Source organism: Haemorhous mexicanus, chromosome 6, assembly GCF_027477595.1.
Source record: "Haemorhous mexicanus isolate bHaeMex1 chromosome 6, bHaeMex1.pri, whole genome shotgun sequence".
NCBI classification, from domain to species: Eukaryota; Metazoa; Chordata; class Aves; order Passeriformes; family Fringillidae; genus Haemorhous; species Haemorhous mexicanus.
In genome coordinates, this window is record NC_082346.1 from 60,445,684 (window position 1) to 60,469,534 (window position 23,851).

General features: G+C 38.3%; 1 protein-coding gene across 1 annotated transcript in view; it reads right to left on the bottom strand.

Annotated features, from left to right (window-relative positions):
* The window catches only part of SLC38A6 (solute carrier family 38 member 6), a 38,045-nt gene that overhangs the window by 3,820 nt on the left and 10,374 nt on the right, over positions 1-23,851 (bottom strand). The window contains exons 6-15 of the mRNA XM_059850522.1: positions 16,374-16,452; positions 11,870-11,952; positions 11,341-11,399; positions 7,050-7,115; positions 6,781-6,834; positions 5,155-5,234; positions 4,378-4,478; positions 2,281-2,405; positions 1,262-1,406; positions 1,047-1,141 (exon numbers count right to left, since the gene is read on the bottom strand). Coding sequence (XP_059706505.1) covers positions 1,047-1,141; positions 1,262-1,406; positions 2,281-2,405; positions 4,378-4,478; positions 5,155-5,234; positions 6,781-6,834; positions 7,050-7,115; positions 11,341-11,399; positions 11,870-11,952; positions 16,374-16,452 — 887 coding nt within the window. The remainder of the gene's footprint in view (positions 1-1,046; positions 1,142-1,261; positions 1,407-2,280; positions 2,406-4,377; positions 4,479-5,154; positions 5,235-6,780; positions 6,835-7,049; positions 7,116-11,340; positions 11,400-11,869; positions 11,953-16,373; positions 16,453-23,851) is intronic.

The following is a 23,851-nucleotide window of genomic DNA, read 5'->3' on the forward strand; positions in this document are numbered from 1 at the left end:
GTCCACAAAAACAGGTACAAATAGTGTTTTTTAAAATAATCTCTAATGTTTCAAATTACTCAGTCTTGAAACACAAAGAATCTGCTTAGTGGGAAACTAAACCAAGCCTGGCATAGTTTCCCTGGGAACTCCTGGAACAGTCAGGTTTCCCTGCTCACACCATCCAGCTGCACAAAAAATAATTTGCCCATTACAACTCTAAACAAATGGAGAAACTGATTACTCAAAATACAATTAAAATTACAGTGGATTTTTTACATTTTTGAATAGCCAGATGATGATAAAACCACAGTTCAAGAGACTGCAGCTTGCTGATTTATAACAGGCCCCCAAATCTCCTGGAACTAGTCATGACTTTAGATGGTCAGAGGGCATCATTATTAGATTTTCTTTCAGATTCCCTGTCTTGTCAATACAAGAGCAGCCCCATGAACCCTAAGAATGGTAGAAAAACCATGTATAAACATTTTGTCAGCATTTTGGCCACTCTGCTGAGCAGTGGTTAAATGAAGACAGACAGTTACAGTGCAAAAAGCAGGCTCCTGCACAAATTCCAGCCCAGAACTTAACCTACTACAACAAAAGAGAAACCACAAAGAGGAGAAAAAAATCCAAACAAAAAGGAAGAGAAAAAAAAAAAAAACGAAATGTTTTTGCAAAGTCTTTTATAGAAAACAAGCACAAAAACTGTTCCACTTAAATGCAATTTAGCTTTGTCCCAACTGCCCAGACAGCAGAGTAACAGGTAAAAACTGAGCAGAAGCTGGATTAAAAATCAACATCTGAAAACTATAGGGAAAAGCACATAATCAGACCAACTGCCCAGTACATGGACACACTGCTTGCCAAAAAACTCTGCTGAAGAAGGAATTTCAGAAAGACCAGAGCTACCAGGAAGGATGAAAGAAAATGCTCAGAGATTTTGTGAGCTGCAATGAAAACAAGAGCTTTGCCCCTTGGATTGTGTGCTCCACTGTGTATTAAAATGCATTTAAAATGAGCCTGTTTAAGTATTATTAGTGCAGATGAGAAAACAGAAAACATACCCCAAGTTTCTGTGGTGATATAAAGTCCTCTCTGTTAAGTTTAAGATAAAATAGTCCAGGATATACAAAAAGCAAACATGTTGATGTGGTTGAACCTTTATAAAACAGAAAGTAAGATTTTGTTTAGAGAAGACTGAAGCACATTGCAGAATAATATACTGAATTTCTCGAAGTTAAAATAAAACCCAAGAAAACCAACCACCACAAGAACTTACCAACTACTCCAAATACATTTTTTATGTCTGGCACATACATTGCAAACAGAACAACAACTGCATTCAGTGTTAAGGTGACAAGGATATGGCAACTCCACGACCCAGGAAGATGAGAGAAAAATACCATCAACACAGCTTTCCTTGCCTACACAATAAAAGACAAACATTGTGTGGGTAAATACATACATACACACACGCTTTTTTTTTTTTATCTTACCTCAGTTTCATAACTTTAAGAATTACATCATTCCAGATGTGAAAGAACATTTTAAAAATCAAAATGCCAGAAGATTAGTAATAGTTTAATGCTTTGTCTCTCTGTAGTGTAGAATGTGATTTATTACTGTATTAAAGCAAGATTTATCACATGGTCATGAGTCTTAAGAAATGACTGGTCCCTCCCTTTTTTAGAGGGACAAAAGAAGGCCTGGGGGATAGTCTTTGTCTCTTTGAAAATGCCTGGTAGCAAATGTCAGCATGTTGTCAACTGATACAGAATCTATACAGTGCTTCCATACACAGAGTTTAGCCTGCACAGTTTTTCGTCCTAAAAGAATGAATTTTCAATTCTACCACAGTATTGACAAGCTAAACTAGGGGTTTTTTTTTGTGAAATAGGTCTATATGTGTTTTTAATTTACAATCAAATTGAGTTTCAAGCACAAGTGTGTTTGTGTGTGGGTGCGTGCATGTAGAAAGGAAAAACCAAGTCAGCAAAACTCAATTTAAGAGAAAAAAAAAATCAAACTAAATAAACCTCAGAAGTTCTGAATTCTCTAAATTAAAAACAATGCTGTGGGCTAGTTTTAATCTGAAATCTGTCTCAAGAGCACAAATTAGCTTAGTGGTTAGTTGTTATTTTGGAGCTTTCATGGAACATATGCAAATATGTGGTCTTTGATCAATCACTTGACAAGTGAATAAGATACACAAGAGTAGATGTGACTCAAGAATTGCAGTCTGCAAAACATTAGTGACCAGTGCTCAGTGCCAGCTCCAGAGCTCTCAGGAATACTCACTGGGAAATGGATTAGAGGGACTGTGAGGAGCACAGCAAAGAGAATGGCTGCTCTCACAGTCACGATGATGGTATCGTGGGGCAGGTACCTGGAGTAACCTTGCAGCAGTTCAGAGTCCACTTTGTCTGAAAACAAGGCAAATTAATTGCTTTGTTAATCACTGGAGAGCTAAGGTAATTAGCAAGGCATATTAAGGTGACATTCAAATGGATCCATCTGCTTGAGGGATGCAGATACACTCTGGCATTACTGATACACTAGGAGGCAAAATCTTCAAGGAAATTAAAAATTTCAGGTGGCAATGCCAGGCAGAGCCTCTGCTGAAGCCAAAGATCCCTAAAGAAAAGACACAAATGTGAAGGAGACAGCTTAAAAAAAAGGAGGAAATTTAAACAGCAAAAGTTAGAGCACTGAGAGTGGTCTGCTACCCTGATTTTTTTTTTTAATCTTAACTCTGCTTTTTTGGACTTCAGAATAGACTGAAATTTTCAAAGTCTGGTCACTCTGTGAAGTTTCAAATTCACAGAAAACAGAAGAAACCATCCTGAACCACAGAGAGATGAAACACGCTTCATTTCAAAGACTGAACTGTTCTTTTGTTTCCAATTTAAAATAAAATGTTTTACATTTTCTCAGACTGGTGTTTCAGGAACAGGGAACAGACTTTCTCTGTTTAAAGAAGTAAGTTAATTAAACAAGACAACCAAAAAGTGAAAAGAAGCTTGCAAGGGGAAAAAACCAAACCAAACCAACAAAAAAAGCTCTCTTACAGACATCCACTCTTGATTCCAGCATTTCAGGCTCCTGAGCCTTAGAGTTACTAAAGGAAATCAAGCCTGCAGAAAACCCAAAGCATTCCCAGTGAAACAGACTGAGAGGCCACAGTCAAGACAGGGTCTGGTCCCAAAGAAATCATGCCAGTAAAGGTAACAGGAACTGGGATGGCTTTCAGGACTTTTTTTTTTCTCTTTTTTTCCCCTCTTCTTGTTAAGATTTCATCTGGACACATGCCCTGCACTGCCTACTGAACCTCTCTGAGCTGCACTTAAATTTATATCCTCCAGCAAACCTCACAGAGACAGTCAGCAAACAGCAATAGTGGCCAATAGGCTATCAGGGCCTTCAAGATTCCCTATAATCTTTCTAAGGTTTCTGGATATCTAGGGAATATTTTCAGACATGCTTATACTTGGGGGTAAAAGGTACAAAAGTCCCTAAAAATCTGGAATTATTAGATGCTGAATGTCAATATTCCTGGTGCTTTGTCAGACATCTCATTCCCAGGATCAAGAATTACAAAACACTTGAAAGGAAAGGAAATCCTCATCAGAACTTTCATTTACTGCCTTACAGTCTTCTGTAAGAATTTTTATTCATTCCAATCAATGAAGATTAGCATGTGATCATCTCATAGTAAGAGTTTTCAGAGGACATCAGAAGGATCCTCATGGATGACTGTTATGCATTTATATGACAGCACTGGTATGAAACTACAACAGAATCAGCAGGTAGAGGAAATTCAATAAACTAGTTGTGTTATCACTGCTGTATGAAATAGACACTCACCTACTTCTGCCAGGGCTGTGATGGACCTTTAAAAAAAGGCCACTGTGTAGATAAGGGGTCTGAAATCTTTCTAAAGTATAAGAATGCCAGACAGAAAAATCATCTATGTTTAAACTCTACTGAAAATTTGTACCCAGAAGTATTTAGAAGTCCAAATGTAAAGTAATTAAATTGGTACTGCAGCACACTGCCACCTAAACTCCACAGCAAATGAAAATGTCTGTAGAATTTGGTAGGGCAAGTGTGATACCCACTCTTCTGATTGATAATAAAAAGGTACAGTTACTTCATCAAATATCAACAACATTTCTAGGAAATGTCCACTTCTTGGTTCAGTTAATGTATCAGACAAACACATTTCTGGCTCAGGAACCAGAAGCATGTGCTGGAAAACCCACTTCAAAGCCCATCCTTTTGAATTTTTAAAATCTGAGGGTTCAAGTGTACTAATGCCTGAAGCATTCCAGGCAGAAGACATTTATCTTTTATCATTAACTTTTGTTCTAAGGAATACCTGAAGAATAGACTTACCATAAAATGTCAGGTACCCAAAGAGAGCAGATATAAAGTAAATTAGGAAACTCAGACCAACTCCTGTGACAGTTACATTCTGCATTCTCCTTTTGGATGGACTAAAATGGAGAAAGAAAAGGACATCAGTGTTGTTTTATCAGTATTGGGGATGACTGAACACAGCACAAGCTACACAGTACCTTGCATTTCATAAGGAAGTGCTGGCCCAATTTAAGGCCACTGAGTATTTGCTGAGATCTGTGCTGTCACTGATATTTAGGGGGTTTAAAAGCATTTTTAATCTGGTAATTAAAAGGACACTTTTCAAGCAGACAATCAACACTGTACCCATCTTGTATGGAATTTAGACTTCCCAATGTCTCTTTTAAATGAAAATTGGGATTTACCAGGATGATACCTGTTCAGAGCCAGGAACAGAATCTATGTCAAAAACCCTCACTGGATCAGATATGGCCAAATGCAAATTCAGTTACAGCCATAAAAGTTGACTATTAAAGTACCTTAGCAAATGACCTTTTTTCCCTCCTCATTGTCCAGGGCAGGACAATATCCTGACACTGATGATGGAACCACATTTGTTACTTTTCATTCCTCTAAGAGAGAAAAAGCCAGTACAGACTAAAACTATATACTTCCCAAAACCATGAAAGCTCCTTATTCTGCAGTGTTTGATGGCACTGATTTAAAAATAAAAATTCCTTGGGATTAATTTAGGGAAAGTATTACAAAAAAGGTTATAATTCTATTTTAATATTGCATGTGTTCATACATTACCTTTGGAGCTCACAATAGATTGGCAAGACTGAGGTATGGCACAGAAAAGAGAAGGCCATAGTTGGTATTGCATAAGCACTCTGAAAGAGAAAGAAAACATTTTCTAAGTTGTTTGCTGTTACTGCTGGTTGGAAAAATATCTGTGTGAACTCAGAATTCAGTTCAAGTGTTGGAAGTCAGTGGAAATATTTCCAGATGAATGCTTTGAGATAAATCTCCACAAGGCAGAAATGGTGTCTCTAATCAGTCCACAAAAATTCAGCCTTTTCAACTCAGGTCAGTTCAAGTGGACATAGCTCAGTTTCATCATCAGGAGAAGTCATGATGCCTATAAGCCAAAAACAGGGAGATTCTTTTTTGACTATACTGAAGCCAAGTACTTATGGAGAAAGAGCAGGATGTGTCCCAGAGCCAGTGTATCACTTGTGAAATTCTCTAAGAATTTTTCCAAATTCTAATATCCATGGCTAACTGTCAAATTACTGATTCCTTCACCCTGACCTCACTATTTTATTACTCCTTCAGAAAAATTTGGATAAAACATAAAATATAACAGAAAATATTAACAGGAAATGTAACATGCTTTGGCATCTTAAGTTCTAAGACAGTTATGTAATTAAAGATGCAACCACACAATTACTGGTGTATTTTTCCAAAAATTTGTAATAAAAGAGATGAATCATCTAGTACAGCTTACTGCAATTGCCAAGTAGAATAAGCTGAACTATAACAAACATTTTTGTGCTGAAATAATCAGACCCATACTGGTAAAGATATTCCACTTTCTAATGATAAAGCTAATTTTAAAAAAGAAGGAGAGATGAGTCCCAAGATTCTTCAAAGCACAAAAGGCCAAAATCTCACATTAGATGTTTCTGGTCAAAGCACCATTTCTTCTCTGATCTACAGATAACATCTGTCTGATGTTTGCATTGCCCAAGCTTTTTTTCTCCTTCCCTTTTTCCTGGGAGAGTAGGGTGGACTTTTGTTTTTTCACAGAAATGGAGCCACATCCCTCCTAGATCTCACTACAGAGCTATCCCAGATTCACCTTTTTCCCTTCCTCTCCCCCCCCAGAGACCAGGGCTCTACATGACACTTCCCCTCCTGCAAGCCTTGATGGGTGGTTACATGATTTAAATGCCATCTTAATTAACAAATACCAGAGCTGGCACCCAATGAGATGCACAAGACTGCATGAGGCCTGAACAATCAGCTTCAGTTAAGGAAAAACTAAGGTTAGTTTCAGGAAAGCTGCTCTACCCTGCCAGGAACAAAGAGCACCCAGCCAAGTAGCACCAACTTCCAGCTGAGGGCTTGTTCTGATTGCATGATGAAGCTGACCACTGCTTCCTCTGTGATACTTTCTTCTTTGGTCATATTTCCAAAATATTTTCATAAATGCTAACTTGGACAATCAGCCTTCATACCAAAAAAAAAAAAAAAAAAAAAAAAAAAGAAAAAAAAAAGTGAGACTGGATAGCACTTGGAAGCAGGTACAGAAAATATTTCAGCAGCCCATAACGAGTTTTACTCAAGGACAGCTTAGCCTGGGTAAGGTTTAAACCCCAATTTTTAAGAAACTACCACCCCCCTTTAAGTTTGTGTATTGTTAATAGAGATTACCTCTTTTGAAAGATGAAAGAGCTTTGCTTTACAATCCCCAGTAGAATTTGAAACCTGTAAAACATAAATGCATTAAAAAAAAAAAAAAACCAAACCAAAAAAGGCATAATGAAAGAATAAGCCCAAACCACAGACATGAAACTTTTCAGATTCTGTGATGATTAATAAAAGAAGGAATTTAAATTGCAAGCCATTCTGAAAGTGTTAATGTAAAAAAAGCATTACAGTTTACTAATAAAATTAGAACTTCAAACCAGCATGCACTTTACCTGTAAATTCTCTATGGCACTACTCAGAGGTAGAGGACAAGGAATCGACCATTTTTTAATCACAACCTGCAGAGACAGCATATTTCATGTATGAATGATATCCTAAAAATCAGTTTTCAATTTAGATACACATAGCTGAAGTATCAGCCTGCTGGAACACCCAGCAGGGAGCTGCACCCCCAGTAAATCACCAGGCCTGCCTGGCAGCCAGGCCACCAGAAGGAGACTGGACAGAAAAGCCTGCCAGTGTCATTCCATCCAGCTGCTCACCCTGCACAGCTGGCAGCCTTATGGCCCAGGGATCTGGAGGTGGGGCACTGCAATGGGCTCTGCCATGAGCTGAAATCCAAGCAGCACTCCCAGCCCCTCTCCCTGGGCTGCACAGCAAGGGCCTCCCAGTCAGGACTGCTGCTGTGTTAGCGAGCCCAGCCTCGCGCCCGCAGCACACGAGCCCTCAACAGAGATAGAGCAGAGCCTAGGGCTAATCTTGAAAGGCAGAAACATATGGTTTGGACTAGAAAGCAAAGGAAAAACAATAAATGCAATTATTGTCCCAGAATGTCATTGGGCCTTCAGCTACACCCTGCTGGTTTAGGGACTGCCAAGTAACAGGGCTGAAAATCAAAGGGAAATTAAAATAAGAAATGTTACCTCCTTTTTCAGGAGCCCGGTTTAAAATGATAGTTGCCTTGCTCTCCTCACCCTAATTAATTTCCTATTGTAGTTGTCTGGCTGTAGAAGTTATAATTCTTTTGAAGCCTAGAGCAAATCATTAAAAACTTAATTAAAGACTCAGATTCATGAGAAGAATAACATGCAAGGGAGCTCTTCTCCTGGCTCAGAGAACTGTGCCCTGCATGCTGCCAAGTGGTGTTTCCCAGAGGATTAGATGCTCCCTCTTGTCACCAGTGTCAGGAGAGACAAACAAATGTTACCTCTGGCCAAAATGTGGGGAAAGAAAACTGTGGGTACACAGCAGGCTGAGTGCATTGTGGCAGGAACACGTTTTAAACTGCACAAGAACAACTCAGTTGAGGTATGGAACTAGGTGGGAGCCTGCTCAACAGCAGCCTGCAAACACCAAACACTAAAATATAACTTGTCCTGGGTTGTATTTAAAGGCACCCAGACAGGGGAAGGCTTTGAAGGCTCCAAAGTAGTCAGTCAGCTTTGTGGGAACTCCCCCACTCCGGTCTAAAGCTGGAACAGGCACTGGGAAGGGGCATGGAGCTGAAGGGCAAGGTTTGGGGAAAGCAAAATGTGCCTGGCAGTGGTGAGGGGAAGACTTCCTGCAAGCCAAAGAGCAAAGATATATATAAACATTGCAGAGAGAGGACCAGACAAGCCAAACCTAAAAGGCTGGAGAACATTTTTCTAAAATAAATGTAATACAGATTAAGAACAGACTGAAGTGGAAATAAAAGAAGACAAAATAAAATGTACTAGGTGCTTTTAAAAAAATCTCTATTTATATTTGCACACTTGCTTAATTATTTAAATGTATTTGGGTTTCCAATTGTAGTCTAATGAGTTTCCCCAACAGGAAAGGATTTTTAAGCTGGCAGCAAAGCCCAGTTAGCTGAGCAGTCATGCAGGCACCACAACCCTCCTCTAGAACTTTAAGCCTATTTCATATAAACATTCTTTAGAGTATAAAAAATGTTTGGTTATAAGTGAAAAAAACCTGAAAAATCAAGAGAGATTCTAGTGGAAAAAGGGTATTTTAAGCCCACACCAGACACACTGCTAAAGAATAAAGTTAGAGGCTCAAAGTTTTCTAATATCCTCAGTGATTTTTTTGTATCCTGCAGAGGGAAAACAGGAATCCCTTTATTCCAGCAGTACTGACAGCACTGGGCAAAGGGGGCTGTCTGTGCATAACATTATTCATTGCATTTGACAGGTTCCCAATCTGCAACATGTTTTGTTCTGGGAACACAAACAAGAGATTTAGACAAACACCATCAGCAATCATTAACACCTTTGTTGAACAAGCTACCAATAATGCTGTCTCCACACACACAAAAAAATACCAAGTCTGTCTTTATGCTTCACCAATACATATAGCAAGAGGGGAGGCAGTAACAAAAAAGTTTAACAATCACAATTTTTTTTCCCTGAGGATTCAAGTCAGGGAAGTATTCAACAACTGAGCAGCAAAAGTGCTCAAGACCACACAGAATCTGGCTTTGAATTAATAGTTATACATACTTGTTTTTCTCCTAGATCAGCTCATCACAGTGCCTGCAATATTTTTGCAAATAAAGCCTAGAACCAGTTTTTTGGCTTTAAAGGAAGAGATACTGAAGCACAGAGAGGACATCTGAGACCCAGAACAAAGAAGTCTCCAGCCCTTTGCTCAGTGCACTCCCTGACCAAACTGACCAGGACGCCTCTTTTCTGCAGGCTGCAGTAAAATTGTGGCCTGCTGGCAAGAAGCTGAACAGATGGTGTGCACTTGAAAAGGCACAGAATTACTGTATATGCAAAATATAATTATATCACTTCCATATGAGTAACACAGTTCTCTTCTGGAACAAATTAAAACATATCTGCCACACAGAAATTAACAGTGTGCAAACTAAAACACCATTTCAACAGCACATATCACCCACTTCAAAGCAATTAGATATGAAAACTAAACCACATTTAATGCCTTTGACTTTCAGGGCCTGAACAAGTCAGAGGGAATATTCTGTCAAGAGTATTAGTTTTCTGGAAATATCCATAATGGCTTTAAAAATTTTGACCTCAGCTAGATTTACTGTGGCTGCTGCTTTGCCATTTAACAAGAAAGAGTAAGCACACAAACTTAATCATTTCATTAAAAATCCAGCAGTTTGTACTCCTCTCTTAGCACTTTGTACCCACTTTTTTGATAGAGAATCACAACCTAAAATCTAGTTTAACTCATCCCAGCTTGGCATGGCTGCACACAATTCTTGCTTACACATTTGCTTTTTCAGGGATTGAAGTTGTTTTCAAATGCATCCACCCATTACAACAGCTCTCCTCAGAGATCCACACACATTTCCTTTGAAAGCCAGGAGCTGAACTGGTTTTAAAACCCTTGCAACTTGCTTCAGCCAAAGGCCTGTGTCAGCATTATAGTTAGTGCTTTTTCTTACCTTCTTTTTTTCCATTTTTTTTTCTTTAAATTTTAGGAGAGAGGTCAAAAGTTAAGGTAATTTATAAATATTACAAATGAATTTCCATTAACTCTGGAGAGGCTGTGGCTGCCTCTCAATATTCAGCTTAAGAAGAATACTTCCCAAGGTCCTACAAACACTGCAGCTCTCCAGGGATACCCTAGGGAGATGTTTTGACAGCTTTGAAGTTTGGTTTTATCACATGGTTCAGTTCCTAATGGATTGCCTTGGTCTCCTGGATGGCATGTTTGTTCAACTTGCCTTCAACTGTGTTTATCCCTTTGTAAAACAGGTATTAAATGCAAGTCAATGCAAGCCAGAATGACAGGGCAGAGGAGGAACATTTTTGCCAGGCTACCAAATAAGATTCAAATAAATGACAGAGTGAGAGTTGCTCAGTTGTACCACATATTACACATGTGCATTAACACACTTTTTCCCTTTAAAAAGAAAAAAAAGTGCAACATAAAGGCACATTTTCTCTCTTAGATCTGCCTAGCAGGTCTCACTTTTGATATTTGGAAACATCTACCTCACAGGGGCCTTGAGAGGGTGAACATCAGGGTCAAAAACCCCCATATGGCTCAGAGAAAAGAACTTTTCCTTTCAGCTGGAGAGGAGAATAAGGTCATTGACATATTAATGAATCTTGTAAACTGCCTTAATGAAGTTCTAGTTTTCTTTGCCTTTTTCTGAACTCTGTCACTCCATTATACATGTAAATTTAATTTATTTTGGAGTATATTAAATTTTCTGCTGTACTAGTTGCAGTAAGTAATAGTTAGAAGTTAAGAAAACAGAATTCCATTCCTCTGCTAGTAGGGAAACAAAAATGTATGTGCCAGCTCCCTTTGCTGCACCATCAGCAAAAAAAAAAGAAAAAATTGTTATATTTACCAGCCCAAAATATAATTATTTTAACTCTTTTCACATGCTTGGAAATTCATACACATTTGAATTTCTGCAAAACAAATGTAGTCTGTCCAAGCAAGCACATACTGAACTTGAAGAAAATTCTAAATTTCACATAAAAAATTAAGGGGGTAGGGAAGACAATTAATTTCAAAACAGGCTTATGAAAACATTCAAACAATAAGAAAAAAAAAAAAAAAAAGAAGCTGTGCAGAGATTTTTTAACTTACCACAAGAGTAAAGTACACCGTAAAGAAAAATGATAAACTACTTGTGTAGCCAAGAAAGCCTGTAAAATAACAGTAAAAATAAAAGAGAATTTATAAGGAAAGTGATCCTAATGTACAGCTAAAGCTTTACATTTTAGGCATGTTTTCTATTACAGTGCTTGGTATCTGGGGCTTAAGACTCAGAATAACAACATTCCAACTGCCTGTCACAGATCATTTATGTAGTTTTGTAGGGCAGAATTAGAACTGGCTTACCACTAATGGCATGCTGTAAGTAAATGCAGCTCTTTAATGTTCTGCTGTAAAGATTTTATTTTAGTATTGCAGACAAAATACTACTGCAACCCAAGTAATAGGTTAACTAGGCAGGGCTGGAAGGCAGAACACACTACAACAACTGAAGTAATCACCACCACCAGCAGCCCCCTGCCAGTTTAAATAAATAAATAACCCATTAAGGTTTTAAAGTCTTCAACTGTAATTGCTACTAAAGTAGAATAATATTCTCTTCTCTCCTTTAATTACTCACCAATTTTAGGAAGAAGGGCAAGAGGAAAAACAATGCAGACTGAAGTAAGCAGCAGCAGCAGTCTCCCATCAAGGTACCAAGACCTGTTGGAAAATTGATTTAGGTTTGATGTAAAGTCAAGAGTCCTAAAAATATGTTTAACTTAAAACTGTGCTCTTAGACAAAGCAACCACTAGGACAGGAAAAAAATAATTTCCTGTCTCACATGCTATTTACATGAATTTGTACTCCTAGTTTCTACACTGATATAAAACAGAGCTCCCAGATAATCTTCATTCTGTAAGAAACCAGCACTGCAAGCAATGCTCCACAGGAAAGTGTCTGCATGGATCAGGGGTCTGATGTGTGCCAATTAATAATTCTCATCAACACAATATGCAAATCCCTGCCTTGATTTACAGTAATGGTCAGAGGGAAGGGTATTTAATACTCTACAGATTTCCAGCAGAAGTACTTACACAGCACAGTGTGTGTCTAAAACTGGATTACAATGAGCTGCACATTTACACCCCTGAAGAAACAGCAACATCAATTCCCACTCACTGTTGAGCTTCCCTTCCTTGCATACATCCATGAAAACATAAAGACAGAAGGGATAAAAACTATGCTGATGAAATCTGGTAGAATGTTTATACATAAAACCACACGTATTAAAAAAGCACTGCAGAGGCACATTAAGTCCTCACACATTTAAAATCTTTTTGAAGCATCAAGATCCCACCTCTGAAGTGAGAAAAGCACAGATGGATAAGTTGTTAAGTAACAGAAACATTTTGAGGGTGCCTGCCCTCACTTGGCAATAACCATATCCTGCACTGATAAACATCTTGCACATCAGCCTCCAACTTTACCACCTATAAACACCTTGACTTTTGACCTTCCAGTTTATTTAGTCCAGGATATGGTTAGCACCTAATAAACAGGCAGCACCTCAAATTATCATGAGGGAAGTACCATAACACCTGTGTTAAAGAAGAATTATCATACAGGTATATTAACTACTGCTATACATCATGGACAGCCACTTGAGTCACTTCTTGGGAAAGATGTAACATAAGTGAACAGAGAAATTTCAAGTTTGAGGGCATGTTCACTGTATCAAACCCAAAGCAACCATTAGCTGACAATGACTGTATTAAAAATGAGTCAAAATACATCATTCTTCAAAAAGTGTATTATTAGCTCTGTCTGCTACTGCTACAGTGAAGATTTGCCAAAATCAGTTTCTTGCTGTAGCATTTATTCTTCACGTTGTTATTATTTACCATTCATATATTTTTAAACATTTTCTCTTTCCAGTCTGGTGGATGTTCAGATTAGGACAACAGCATCATGGCAGAGAACATAAGGATCATGCACTATGTGGAGATGTGGGACCTCAGTTTAAATCTCCTGATTCCAAACCCACAGCTGCCACTGAGGTTCACAAGCTCAGCAGAACAGACAGAAAATTATTTTGGTTACTTTATGGTAAATGAAGAAACATTTGTGTGGAGGGCGAACAGAGAGGAAATCAGCACTAAGGAAATGAAGGAGAAAAAGTAAGTTTGTACACTGCTTCATTGTGGAATACCAATTCTTATACTTAAAAAGACCTCAAAAAAGTCCATAGTGGGCTGGTTATTGGAAATGGATGTGTCCATTTTCTCCTCAAAGTACTGATGTAAAAATACACTTATTTTCCAAAGGCAGAATAAATGTTTTGATAGTGCCTTTAAAATCAATCTGATCTGTACATTTAATCCTATATGATAAAAGCATTCAAAATATGAAATACAGAATATAAATCCTTGACTGCTGAAAAAGCTTTGGCATGCAGATGTTTCTCCTCCCTCCCCTTTATTTTAACTAAAAGCAGACATTTATAAATCGCTTTAATTTCATTCCTGAATTCAACAGAACAAGATATTCATATGTTCTAAATTAGGATCTTACTCTCAGTTCATATCAATTATACAACACACAAGCAAGACAACTTAATTGCATCAATCACATCCTCTGACAGGGTCATTAAATGTTAACAGAAGGCTCACAAATTACAACTTTTTAACACAATCCTCATTTGAAACTATGTTCATGTCATCAAAACTATGTGGCATTCTTGTTATGCAGACAGAAACATCTCCACTCAATATTAATAAGTGTTCATACTGCATGGTTGTGTTTTTTAAAAAGACATGAGGATGTGTTAGACTGGCTCTGAGCCTTTCAAACACATGCACACCTGCTAACCTCTACCTATAAAAATAATTTAATGCACAGAACATTCTGTAAATGGCTTTCCCAAATGCACAGCTCAGGAGGGTTTATGCATATAAAATACTTTCACAGATAGTTTAACTGACATTTCTGATACATCCCAACTACAGTTAAGATAAATTCTGTACCAAATGAAAGCGTATCAAATGCTATAATGACTTAGCAAACACAGAACAGTTGTGCAATCCCATCTGGAAACAAGTGGTCCAGGTAAAGAAGTTGAATCAAACTATTCAATATTTATGCCCTTTGAATAAATAAGTTGCTTCTTAGGCTTGCTATTTGATTACCAATTTTTGTTGAACAATTTCCTACCATTTAAAATGTCTGCTAGTAAAAATGTACACTTAACATCTGCAAAAAATACACAGAAACAAAAGATTATCATCTAGCATGGCCATCAATATGGCAAAAGAAATTGAATATAGATGTGGGCACACATAGGTGCATGTTCATGGAATACTGCTTGACCACTGCATTTGAACAATTTGCTTGGACAAATACTAAAGGAGGGAAATTGTGTTAAATAAACATTGATTGGTGCAAGAACTCCAATTTACAGAGGCAGAAACTGCATGAGACCAGGCTGCCAACCACCTAAGCACTGGAGCTGTGGTTAGGATTCCTATGGACAATTTCAGCTCTTTCTAAATGCAAAGCTGAACTTCACTCCCATCTCCAACTGTATTTTCAGCTAAGGAAGAAGCATGGGTGCTGGCAGAGCTGAGAGATCACTGAGGATTACAACAGCTCAGGTGATTTGTAATAAACAGTTCAACACTGTAACCTGAGTGCTCACATCCAGGAGATCTGAGGTAGGACCTGGACAAAGCTGTTGGGAGCAATATCCCACAGGCACCTTAATGAAGTTTTCACAGTGCCTTTTTCAAACAGAACAACCCTTGGAGCAGCACAGGGTTGAACCTCCAGGTTCTACCTACCAGGAGTTTTCTTAAGCTGTTTGTTTCAAAGTGTATCTCTGCTGGAAGAAAATTCACTTGGCATAAACAGAGCTGACATAAAATTAAAACCAGTAGTAAGAGATGTTAGATGCTAAATTTGGGGTTAGACTGGGTTAGACATGCAGCAGATACAGCAGCAGCTCAACACCACTGTGTATGAAGAGTCTGAAATATGAGTTTGGAGGAGAAGCTCAAATGAGTTTGGAGGAGAAGATCAAATGAAAAGCTGATAACTACCACAGCTGGAAGAGATACATTAACAGACTAAAAATAACATATATACAAAAAATGTAATAGTTTAGAGAAAAAGAGAAAACTGACAAAAAACCTTACTAAAATTGTGAGGGCCCGTGGGGCAGAAAGACAGAAAGCAAGATTACAGCCACAATTAATTTTTCAAACTCATTACAAAATCCAGAAGTTGCAAGTGATAAAATAGAAAATCAACTAAAGTACCTTTTAACAAACCAATTTGCCACTTAAAATTCACCCACAACATTCAGCAATATTACAAGCATCACACAGCCTTGAGACAATTTCAGCACATTTCAATCCAGAGCAAGTTTTGAGCTCAAAACATCTGAAAATAGCAGTTTGGAAAAACAGCTGTAAGGCTCTCCAAGATACACTGTTAGGAATGACAGGAGCATGGAACAACTCAAACAAGATATTTCAGTGCTGAAGCTGCAGTGTTTGCCTTCGATTTCTTGTGACAGTTCCAATGGAAATGTGAGGGACACACTCCTTACAAACAGCTTTACAGCTCAACTGCAAAAAGTAACTTCTTTACTGGGAGCCAAGTTTAGGAATTATAAACCAAGTCTGGAAACCTGGCATTTTTCCCAAGACAAGTCCAATTACTAGAGCAAGACAACAAAATATTTCCATATAAATGCCTGCCATTTTTTGTACTGTGATTTTGAATTATGTGAAGTGATAACATAACAGCAGTGGAAATGCTTCTTCTCCTCTCCCTCCCAGCACCTTCCTGCTTCCCCTTTTAAAATATTACAGGAAGGAGATTCCTGTAGATGGAGTTTTGCCACTGACTTTAAGGTTGAAGGATGGGAAATCGCCACGAGGAAAGAATCACGCTCTGTGTGTGTGTGTGCTGCAAAAGACCTGCACTTGCCAAATACATTTCATATTCCAACAACTCATGTAAATGACTATTTAAATTCAAGTGTGAGATCAGAGAAGTGTCAGCAACCAACACTTTCAGCAGTGCTGGACCCCTTTTTTCTTCAAGACAAACACAGAATGCACAAAGCATTTTTCCTTACCCGCTCTCAGCTCCACTCAAAAGCCCCGCAACAGCCCCAGGAAGTTCAGACTTGACAATTAACAGATAAGATGACATGGCTGCAAACAGAAGCAGGACAGATTTAGCAGAGGAACAGCAGCATCTCAGCCAGCAGGGCTGGACCAGCAGGGCTGTGCCTGGAACATCTCAGCTTTGCGTGAGACACTGCGGCACCAGAACCAGAATTTATTTTCTCATATACTTCCTTTAAAAATAGCTGCAAGTACTGCACTGATGTCAGCTAATGCCTCCAAAGAGACTCTTACAGTGTGAGTCTTGAAACAAGGAAAACATAATCCAAAGGACTAAAAGGCAAAATAATGTAATATATAGGCTTGCCCTTCTACCTGGGAATACAGACCTACAGGCTAGAGACAGACTATGAGGCTGCAGCACTCCTCCCTCCTCTTTATGACACATTATTCATGATGAGAGTAAATAATATTTGTTTCTCTCAATACAATAGGGTTTTTTAAAGACTCGGTTTTCATAGTTGTTCAATTGCTGTTGTACTAAATAAATACAAGACAGAAATTCAAACACAAGTATAGGACTTGAAAGGGATTTTTTCTATACTGCAAGGTTTGGTCCTTAGAGCTAAGAGGATTATCAGTGACAGATCCCTGCTTCTCATGACAAATCCATCACCAACAAAATCCCAACAATAATATCAAGTGCAAAACTGTACAGGAACTGTGAAGCAGAAGAGAAATTATTAGCTACTCTTAGAGGATTACTGACTTGAAATTAAGTGTTTTTAATTCTATTCAGCAAAAAGCAATCCAAAAGCTCCTTCACAGTGCCACTTTTCTCCTTCACTAAATACTGTGATCAAAGGAAGGAATGAGAGGGTTTTTAAATCCCAATTTATACTAGTGTGATTCCTTCACATACTGTTCATGTTGCTTTTTTATGTAACCAGCAGAGAATGACTCAAAGAATCAAGCTTTACAAACAGCCTCAACAAGCATCAAAGCCTAAGTGAAACTAATTTCTATCCTGCAGCAGCAAGTCCTTTTAGTAAAGTGTCAGTAAAAGCTTAGTTACATTTAATCCCTGACAAAAACTCATCTGTTGTACTGAAATTTTACTGTTCTGTATTTAATAATTCTTTAGAATTTTACCATGGTGTATTTATTCATGCTTTAAAATTAAAACATTACATTTTGAAAAGGCAAACCTTCATAAGCTGATATTTGAGTAAGTTTGTGTGGGTTTTTTTATTTAAGGACTTTTTTGAATCTTAAAAGAAAAGATGTGTGGACTCAAGACACTTCTGTACTACAGCAGTTACTGTTAAATTTTGAAGAAAGAGTAAGGTGGTCCCAATAAAGAAAGAGAATTCTATTAACACAAAGTGACATCTGCCTACCACAAGGTTAAATTAAAACCATTTGGTAAGTCACTAAATAATAATATTCACTTCTTCATAATTAAAAGCTCTGTTTTTTCCCAATATTTATGAATATTTAGTGACATGTAGCTGTTGATTTTGTGTGCTGAGGTATTTATCTGCTGTCCTGATTTACTCTCCTCCAACAGAGTGCATTTTCAACCAGAGAAAATTACAGCATGCATATTTCTAAGTCACTAGAATTTGTAAGGAAATTAACCCAATTTTTCATGCTAAGTTGCAGGCAGCTGCATATTTCATTCTAATATTTAAAAAAACTAAGTGGGAGAGGAGGGAAAGGAAAATTCCTCTAAATTGCAATTCAACCTTATTTATCCATTAGCCTTCTCTCCTGTATGATACACTACTTTATACACAAGCAAGTCAGAATTTTCATATATTTATGTCCTTCAGAAGGACTTCAAAACTAGTTCTTTTGCAGTCTCCACTGCAAAAACCTTCAAATTAATTTCCAGATCAGATTTCCTCCAATATACAATCTGTCACTCTGCCCTTGCACTCCTATTAGCCTCTGGCTAATCACTTGATCACTTATCCTTTGTTGCTCACTCTTTGTTTTTGAGAGGAGTCCTATTTCACTGAATTCCACTCCTAAGGAGGGAGCCAGTCCTGCACCAAGAACTTGTGCATGCTGAACATTTGTGTGCATCTTTCTTCCTTTCTCTGGGCATACGGGAAACAATCTCACATAGTAGGATTTTTTTATATTCTCTTGTTTGTATTACAAGATGAATAATGAATATTAAATAATTTTATTTATATCCTGATGTTGGAATCCTAGGTAAAAAATTATTTAATTTAAACATCAGGATGTTGGTTTTTGCTTAAACAAGACCTGAATCTTGTGCAGGAATCTGAGCAGGATGCCCATACTTAATACAGTTTAAAAAAGCCAAATTCTGCTTTTAGTTCATTTGCAAACACAGTTTTAATTCTCCTCAGGAGAAACAACTTCTTATAGCTTTACTTGGCACGAAGACACAAACCACTGTGTAACTCTGCTACACACTACAGAGTGAGCAAAGAACATGGCTGGTTTGTTTGTTTTTTTAAAGATGAAACTAAAACAGGAAAAGCTAAAACATTGTGCCAGTCTTTTTCTACTTGAGGAACTGAGAGTATAGAATGAGACAGACAAAAAGTCAGGTATCCTTTGCCTCAAATAACAATCTGTACCTCACTTCCCTGACTCAGGTTGTGTTGTACAAATGAAACCTCAGCTCCTCTTGGCAACCTCAATGTTCCATGGAAGGAAGAGATTACACAGCCACAGGCTGAGCTGTGACACAAGAGAACACAACAAAAAGCACAACATCCTTGTGCTCTGATTTGCCCTGAAATACTGACATGAGACACCCATTCCAACACTGAGGGACAGCTTTCCTGCAGAACAAACCTTCTGCAATGGTCTGCTCTGAGGCTGCAGCAATAGGGGGATTCCACAAGGGCTGAACCAGAACTATGTGAGCAACCTTCCCACAGTCACTTGCTAATTTTCAGGTTCTGAATTTCCATGTATTATGTTAGTTTGAGGTAATTTTCAGTATTTCAGTATGCACCTAGAGCTACTTGATGGAGAACAGATCTGAACTCCCCAACAGGCCTTGACACACTAGAGCTCACCAAAAATCATAATTATGTTATTAGTTTATGATTCTGTACGCTCACACTGTGTTGAAAGCAGTAAGAAATATTGCTCTTAAAATACCTATCACTTTGCCATGATCTGAAAGTTTGGTATTAGCTCTTTGACAGAAAAAACAAAAAGTTTATTAAAATATAAAATAGAATAATTGCTTTACACTTCCATTACTACAGCCTGCAGTGCCAGCATGAGCTGTGACTATAAATACACACAGCATGCATACATTATTCAGAATGTCTGTGCTGAGCTACCAGTATTGTTTAACACTGGCCATATGCACCCCTATCTGAAAAAACAGTTGCTGGAGAAAAGGTTGTTTTTTAAATAGTCCTCAAAATACCTCTTCTGAGGTAGCCCAAACTTAAAATATGTGGGTGGTTGCTTGGTTAAAAGAAAAAAAGTGTAACTTTTCTAATTAACCTACCCCAAAAGAGACCAAGTGCTAGAGTCCATAGAAAGGATGTCAGAGAAAGTACAATAAACTTGTAAGTAAACACAGAATTTAAAACTCCTTTAAATAATTTCATTGAAGGGTCTGACTCTTCTGGTAAGCTTCTCCTCATCTGCCACTGTAGATGATGGCATCAGAGCCCTGTAAATATCTCTTGCATTTTTAAGCACTGTGCAAAGATGGAAACAAGCTCCCCTCCAAACTTCCCCCAGGAGAACAGAGGCAGTTACTGGTTTTAATATGTCCTTTTAGTGGAAGCTTTAAAAAAGAACGTTGGGATAATTTCTTTGGTTTTAAATACAGTTGAAGAATGGAGTGTGTGACAGAAGATGTAATCCTTGTTCATACAGAGAAATTCCAAGAACTCAAACAGGTTGTCAATTTCTTTGCTTGTCCTTATATTATGGAGACTCATCCTGATGAATTTCTGTTCCCCTGCTTCCTTTTCCTTCTGTCTTTAGCTTTTACCTGAATGAGTCTGGAACTTACCTATGGCAAGCTTAAAATACAAACAAAATAATCCTTCTCACTGTACACGGAACACACAGGGAGCAGATTTATTTTGGTAAAACTTCCTTAGTTATAAGTGTGCATTTATGCTAAAGAATAGAAAATTTCCTACACAGCTCATCACATATTCCATTCTGTAGTACAGTTGCAGGCTGGTATTTCTGTCATTTTTTTTCTAGTATTTAAAGAAAGCTTAATATTCTTTACAAACCTTCCATCAAACCTTCCATTCACTGCAATAGGAAAACACAGGAGCATGGATCATCAATTGTTAAATTAGTACAGGAGCTGACAAACCTGCCCTTAATTAAGGCAACTCTGCACTGGAAATCTTCACTTTGAATCAGTCAGGATAATTAGGCTTTCAGGTCAAAAGTAAACCGTGCTGTGAAAACAAACATTTGAGTTTGTTTGAAAACAGAATTAGATTTCCCATACTTAAAGGAAGCTCAGTAATTTCTTAAGGTATTAAGGATACAGGTCTCAGCATGAAAAAAGCTGTATTTTATTTTATTCCACCATGATTTGCACTGTTCATTCATTTTCAAAGTTTCTGGAGTATTGTTCTCGCTGATTGTACAAAGGTTATTCCCATCTGCCCCCTCAGTCTGAAAAAATATTTGCTTTATTTAAATTTGAAACAAATTTTGCAAACTGCAGAATGGATGAACCTGGGAAGGGGGGAGAAAGAAAAAAAGAAAAACACAAAAGAAAATAATTTGCAATTAAAAAATGCCCACTTAGCTTGATAAAAAGAGGAGTTTTTTCATCTCTGCACAGCACCTCTAAGCAGGCACTCACAGAAAGCACGATTATATATATTTTTATATATTTACATGGGGGGGAGCTAAATTAAATATTTCACTGTTTACCTCAGAAAAACAAAGGGGAGGGAATGTGGAAGCCAGCAGGAGAAGCTGGAGGCTCCCGAGGCGCCGGGCTGCCGGTATCTCTCCCGGGAAGGCAGCCCAGGCCAGCAGAGGGTGGTGGTGCTGCTTTGAAATTTCAGCTTCGTACAGCGGCTACGCCTCTCCATTGATTCCGGGAAGCTTGAAAAACACGAAGCACGCGATTGTAAATAGTTATTTAGGGTGTCTCACACTCGCAGCAGGGTCTCTGTGTATTGTCTGTCACCTTGGCTGTATTAACAGGCCATAAAATCTACAGAGCAGCATCACCCATTGGAAGGAATCCTGTCGCTCCCGGTCACTGCCTGCAGCATTCAGGCAGTGCTGGAGATAAAAATCCCTCCAGGCACACAGAATGAGCTTTTTTCCTCATCACTGATTCTAACAAAAAAAAAAGTCTGTACCTTTGAGGACACCTTAACTCCAGAATATGGAAACAAAAAGCAAGAAGCACCAGTTATAGAAATAACATTGAATTAAACTGGATTTATAAAAGAAAACAAATAATTCTTTGTAAAAGTAAGATAGATGTCTGGAAAGTTTAGTTCCAAAGAACAACTGCAATGGCAACCTGGGGACAAGCCAAGGCAGGTTATCTGAAGAAGCTGAAAAAATATATATTGCAAAAATCCTCACAGAGGCCACCCAAGCTACATGGTGGTACCACAGGTTGTACTGCAGCACTTCATCCCACTGTTAGTAAATTTTAAATTATTAAACTCCTGTTCTCAGCAGTCTGGACTGATGTTTGTGTGCATCACAGCCACCAGGCCCTCTGGGCCCAGCCAATCCCAGCAGCAGTGACCTTCAGCTGATGGCAGCTCCAGCCTGGGAAGCACGCTGCAAAACTCCACATGCTTCCTGCTAACCTCAGTGCTGGTATTTGTTAGTGCTGGCAACGGGCTGAGAGCTGCTCTTGTGCAATACTTCATTGTGTTTGTCTCCATTTTTCCACCAGCCTTGCTCAAAATCAGCCCTTCTCTAACTTTATTACACACGTTTTAGGAGTCCTAAAGATTTTCTCGTGGCTGTGGGCTGTCCTCCTTTTCAGTCACATCCACAGAAAGGACAATTCTAAAAGGAGAAATTGCTGCTCTCCTTCCTCCCTTGCTTCAGAAAGCACCTAGGAAGCTCCCAAAACTTTTCGGGTGGGGAGAGGGAAGAGCTCTGTGATTCCCAGCCACAACTTTGGCCCACTGTGCCTCATCCATCACTTCCTAGAAGCACAACATTATTAAACAATAGCAGGGAATGCATCCAACTCCAGCTGCTCCTGGGAAGGATGACATGAAGAGCCAGCAGAGCCACGGAACTCAGCATTTCCAGCAGCAGCCTTCCCTCCTTCCTTGTGTGCCTCCAGGCCTGCATTCCTCAAGGGCTCTCTCCCTTCTTTGAGGGCACCTGACACCGTCTGGGAGCCTTCAAGATCCTCTTCTTCACAGCAGGTGAGAAAAGGACATAGGGAAGATAAGTCCAGAGGAAGATGTGTGTGACAGGAAAGGGTTGGGAGGAGCAGATGAACAAACCTGAGCAGCCTGGGAAGTGCAGTTTGACAGTTCCCTTTTTCATGTGCTCTTTGCACCCACACACCAAGCAGCCCTGTCAGGAATAAGGCAGTTCACGTGGTTGTTTACATTAAAGGGCTGCTGGATTGGGTCAAAAAACTGAGAAATAGAATGTAAAAATTAGTAGCACTGGCCATCCCATTCAATCTTTTGTTTATCCTCATTAACAAATACCTATATTACAAGAACATACTCATTATAAGGAAAGCAAGGCAAATGTTCTCCAAGTTTAGTCACTCCAAGCTGATATTCTATAATTTTTTGAGTTAGGGTATTAAAATTATTCTAATTTACATTTGGATATTGAAAAGTCAACTCAGTATCCTGGTGCATCCTTAGTTAAACTTGGTACTTTAATGGATTTTGGTGTTTGATTTGTGTTACATGGATTAATTAAATGCCTTCCAAGGGACTGTTAAAAATCTACAGAAAAGGTTGAATACTCATGGTAGAGATGCATGTTAAAATTCCAGACAATATACTCGAAAACCTGAACCTTAATTTGACCAAGCAGCGCTTTCCTGCAGCTGTACAAAAATGTTTATTTTTTCCCTTAGGTATCCCAGTAATAGAAAAAAATCAATTCCCCTATCTACACAAATCCCTGAGTGTATGCAATTAGGATGTCAAATTCAAATTTGCACATTAGGCTTTCTTTTAAAAAAACACAAAGATGACAAATTGGAAAGCAAAACTATTAAAATTATTACTAAAACGCTCTCTCCACCACAAATTAATGTAAATCACTTCTGCACTTAGGCTATTTTTAGAAGGGATCAGAGCAAACTTTAAAAAAAGCCCAGACTAGATGCAGATAGTGACAATAACCCGGGTAAAGTTGCTTAATCACAAGCCATCTTTCATTATCTCATGCTCTCTAATCACTTCTGAAATAAGATACTGTGTGATGCAATGCACCCAGGTCTGATGATGGAAGAGGTAACACAAAACAATTTTATTTTTAG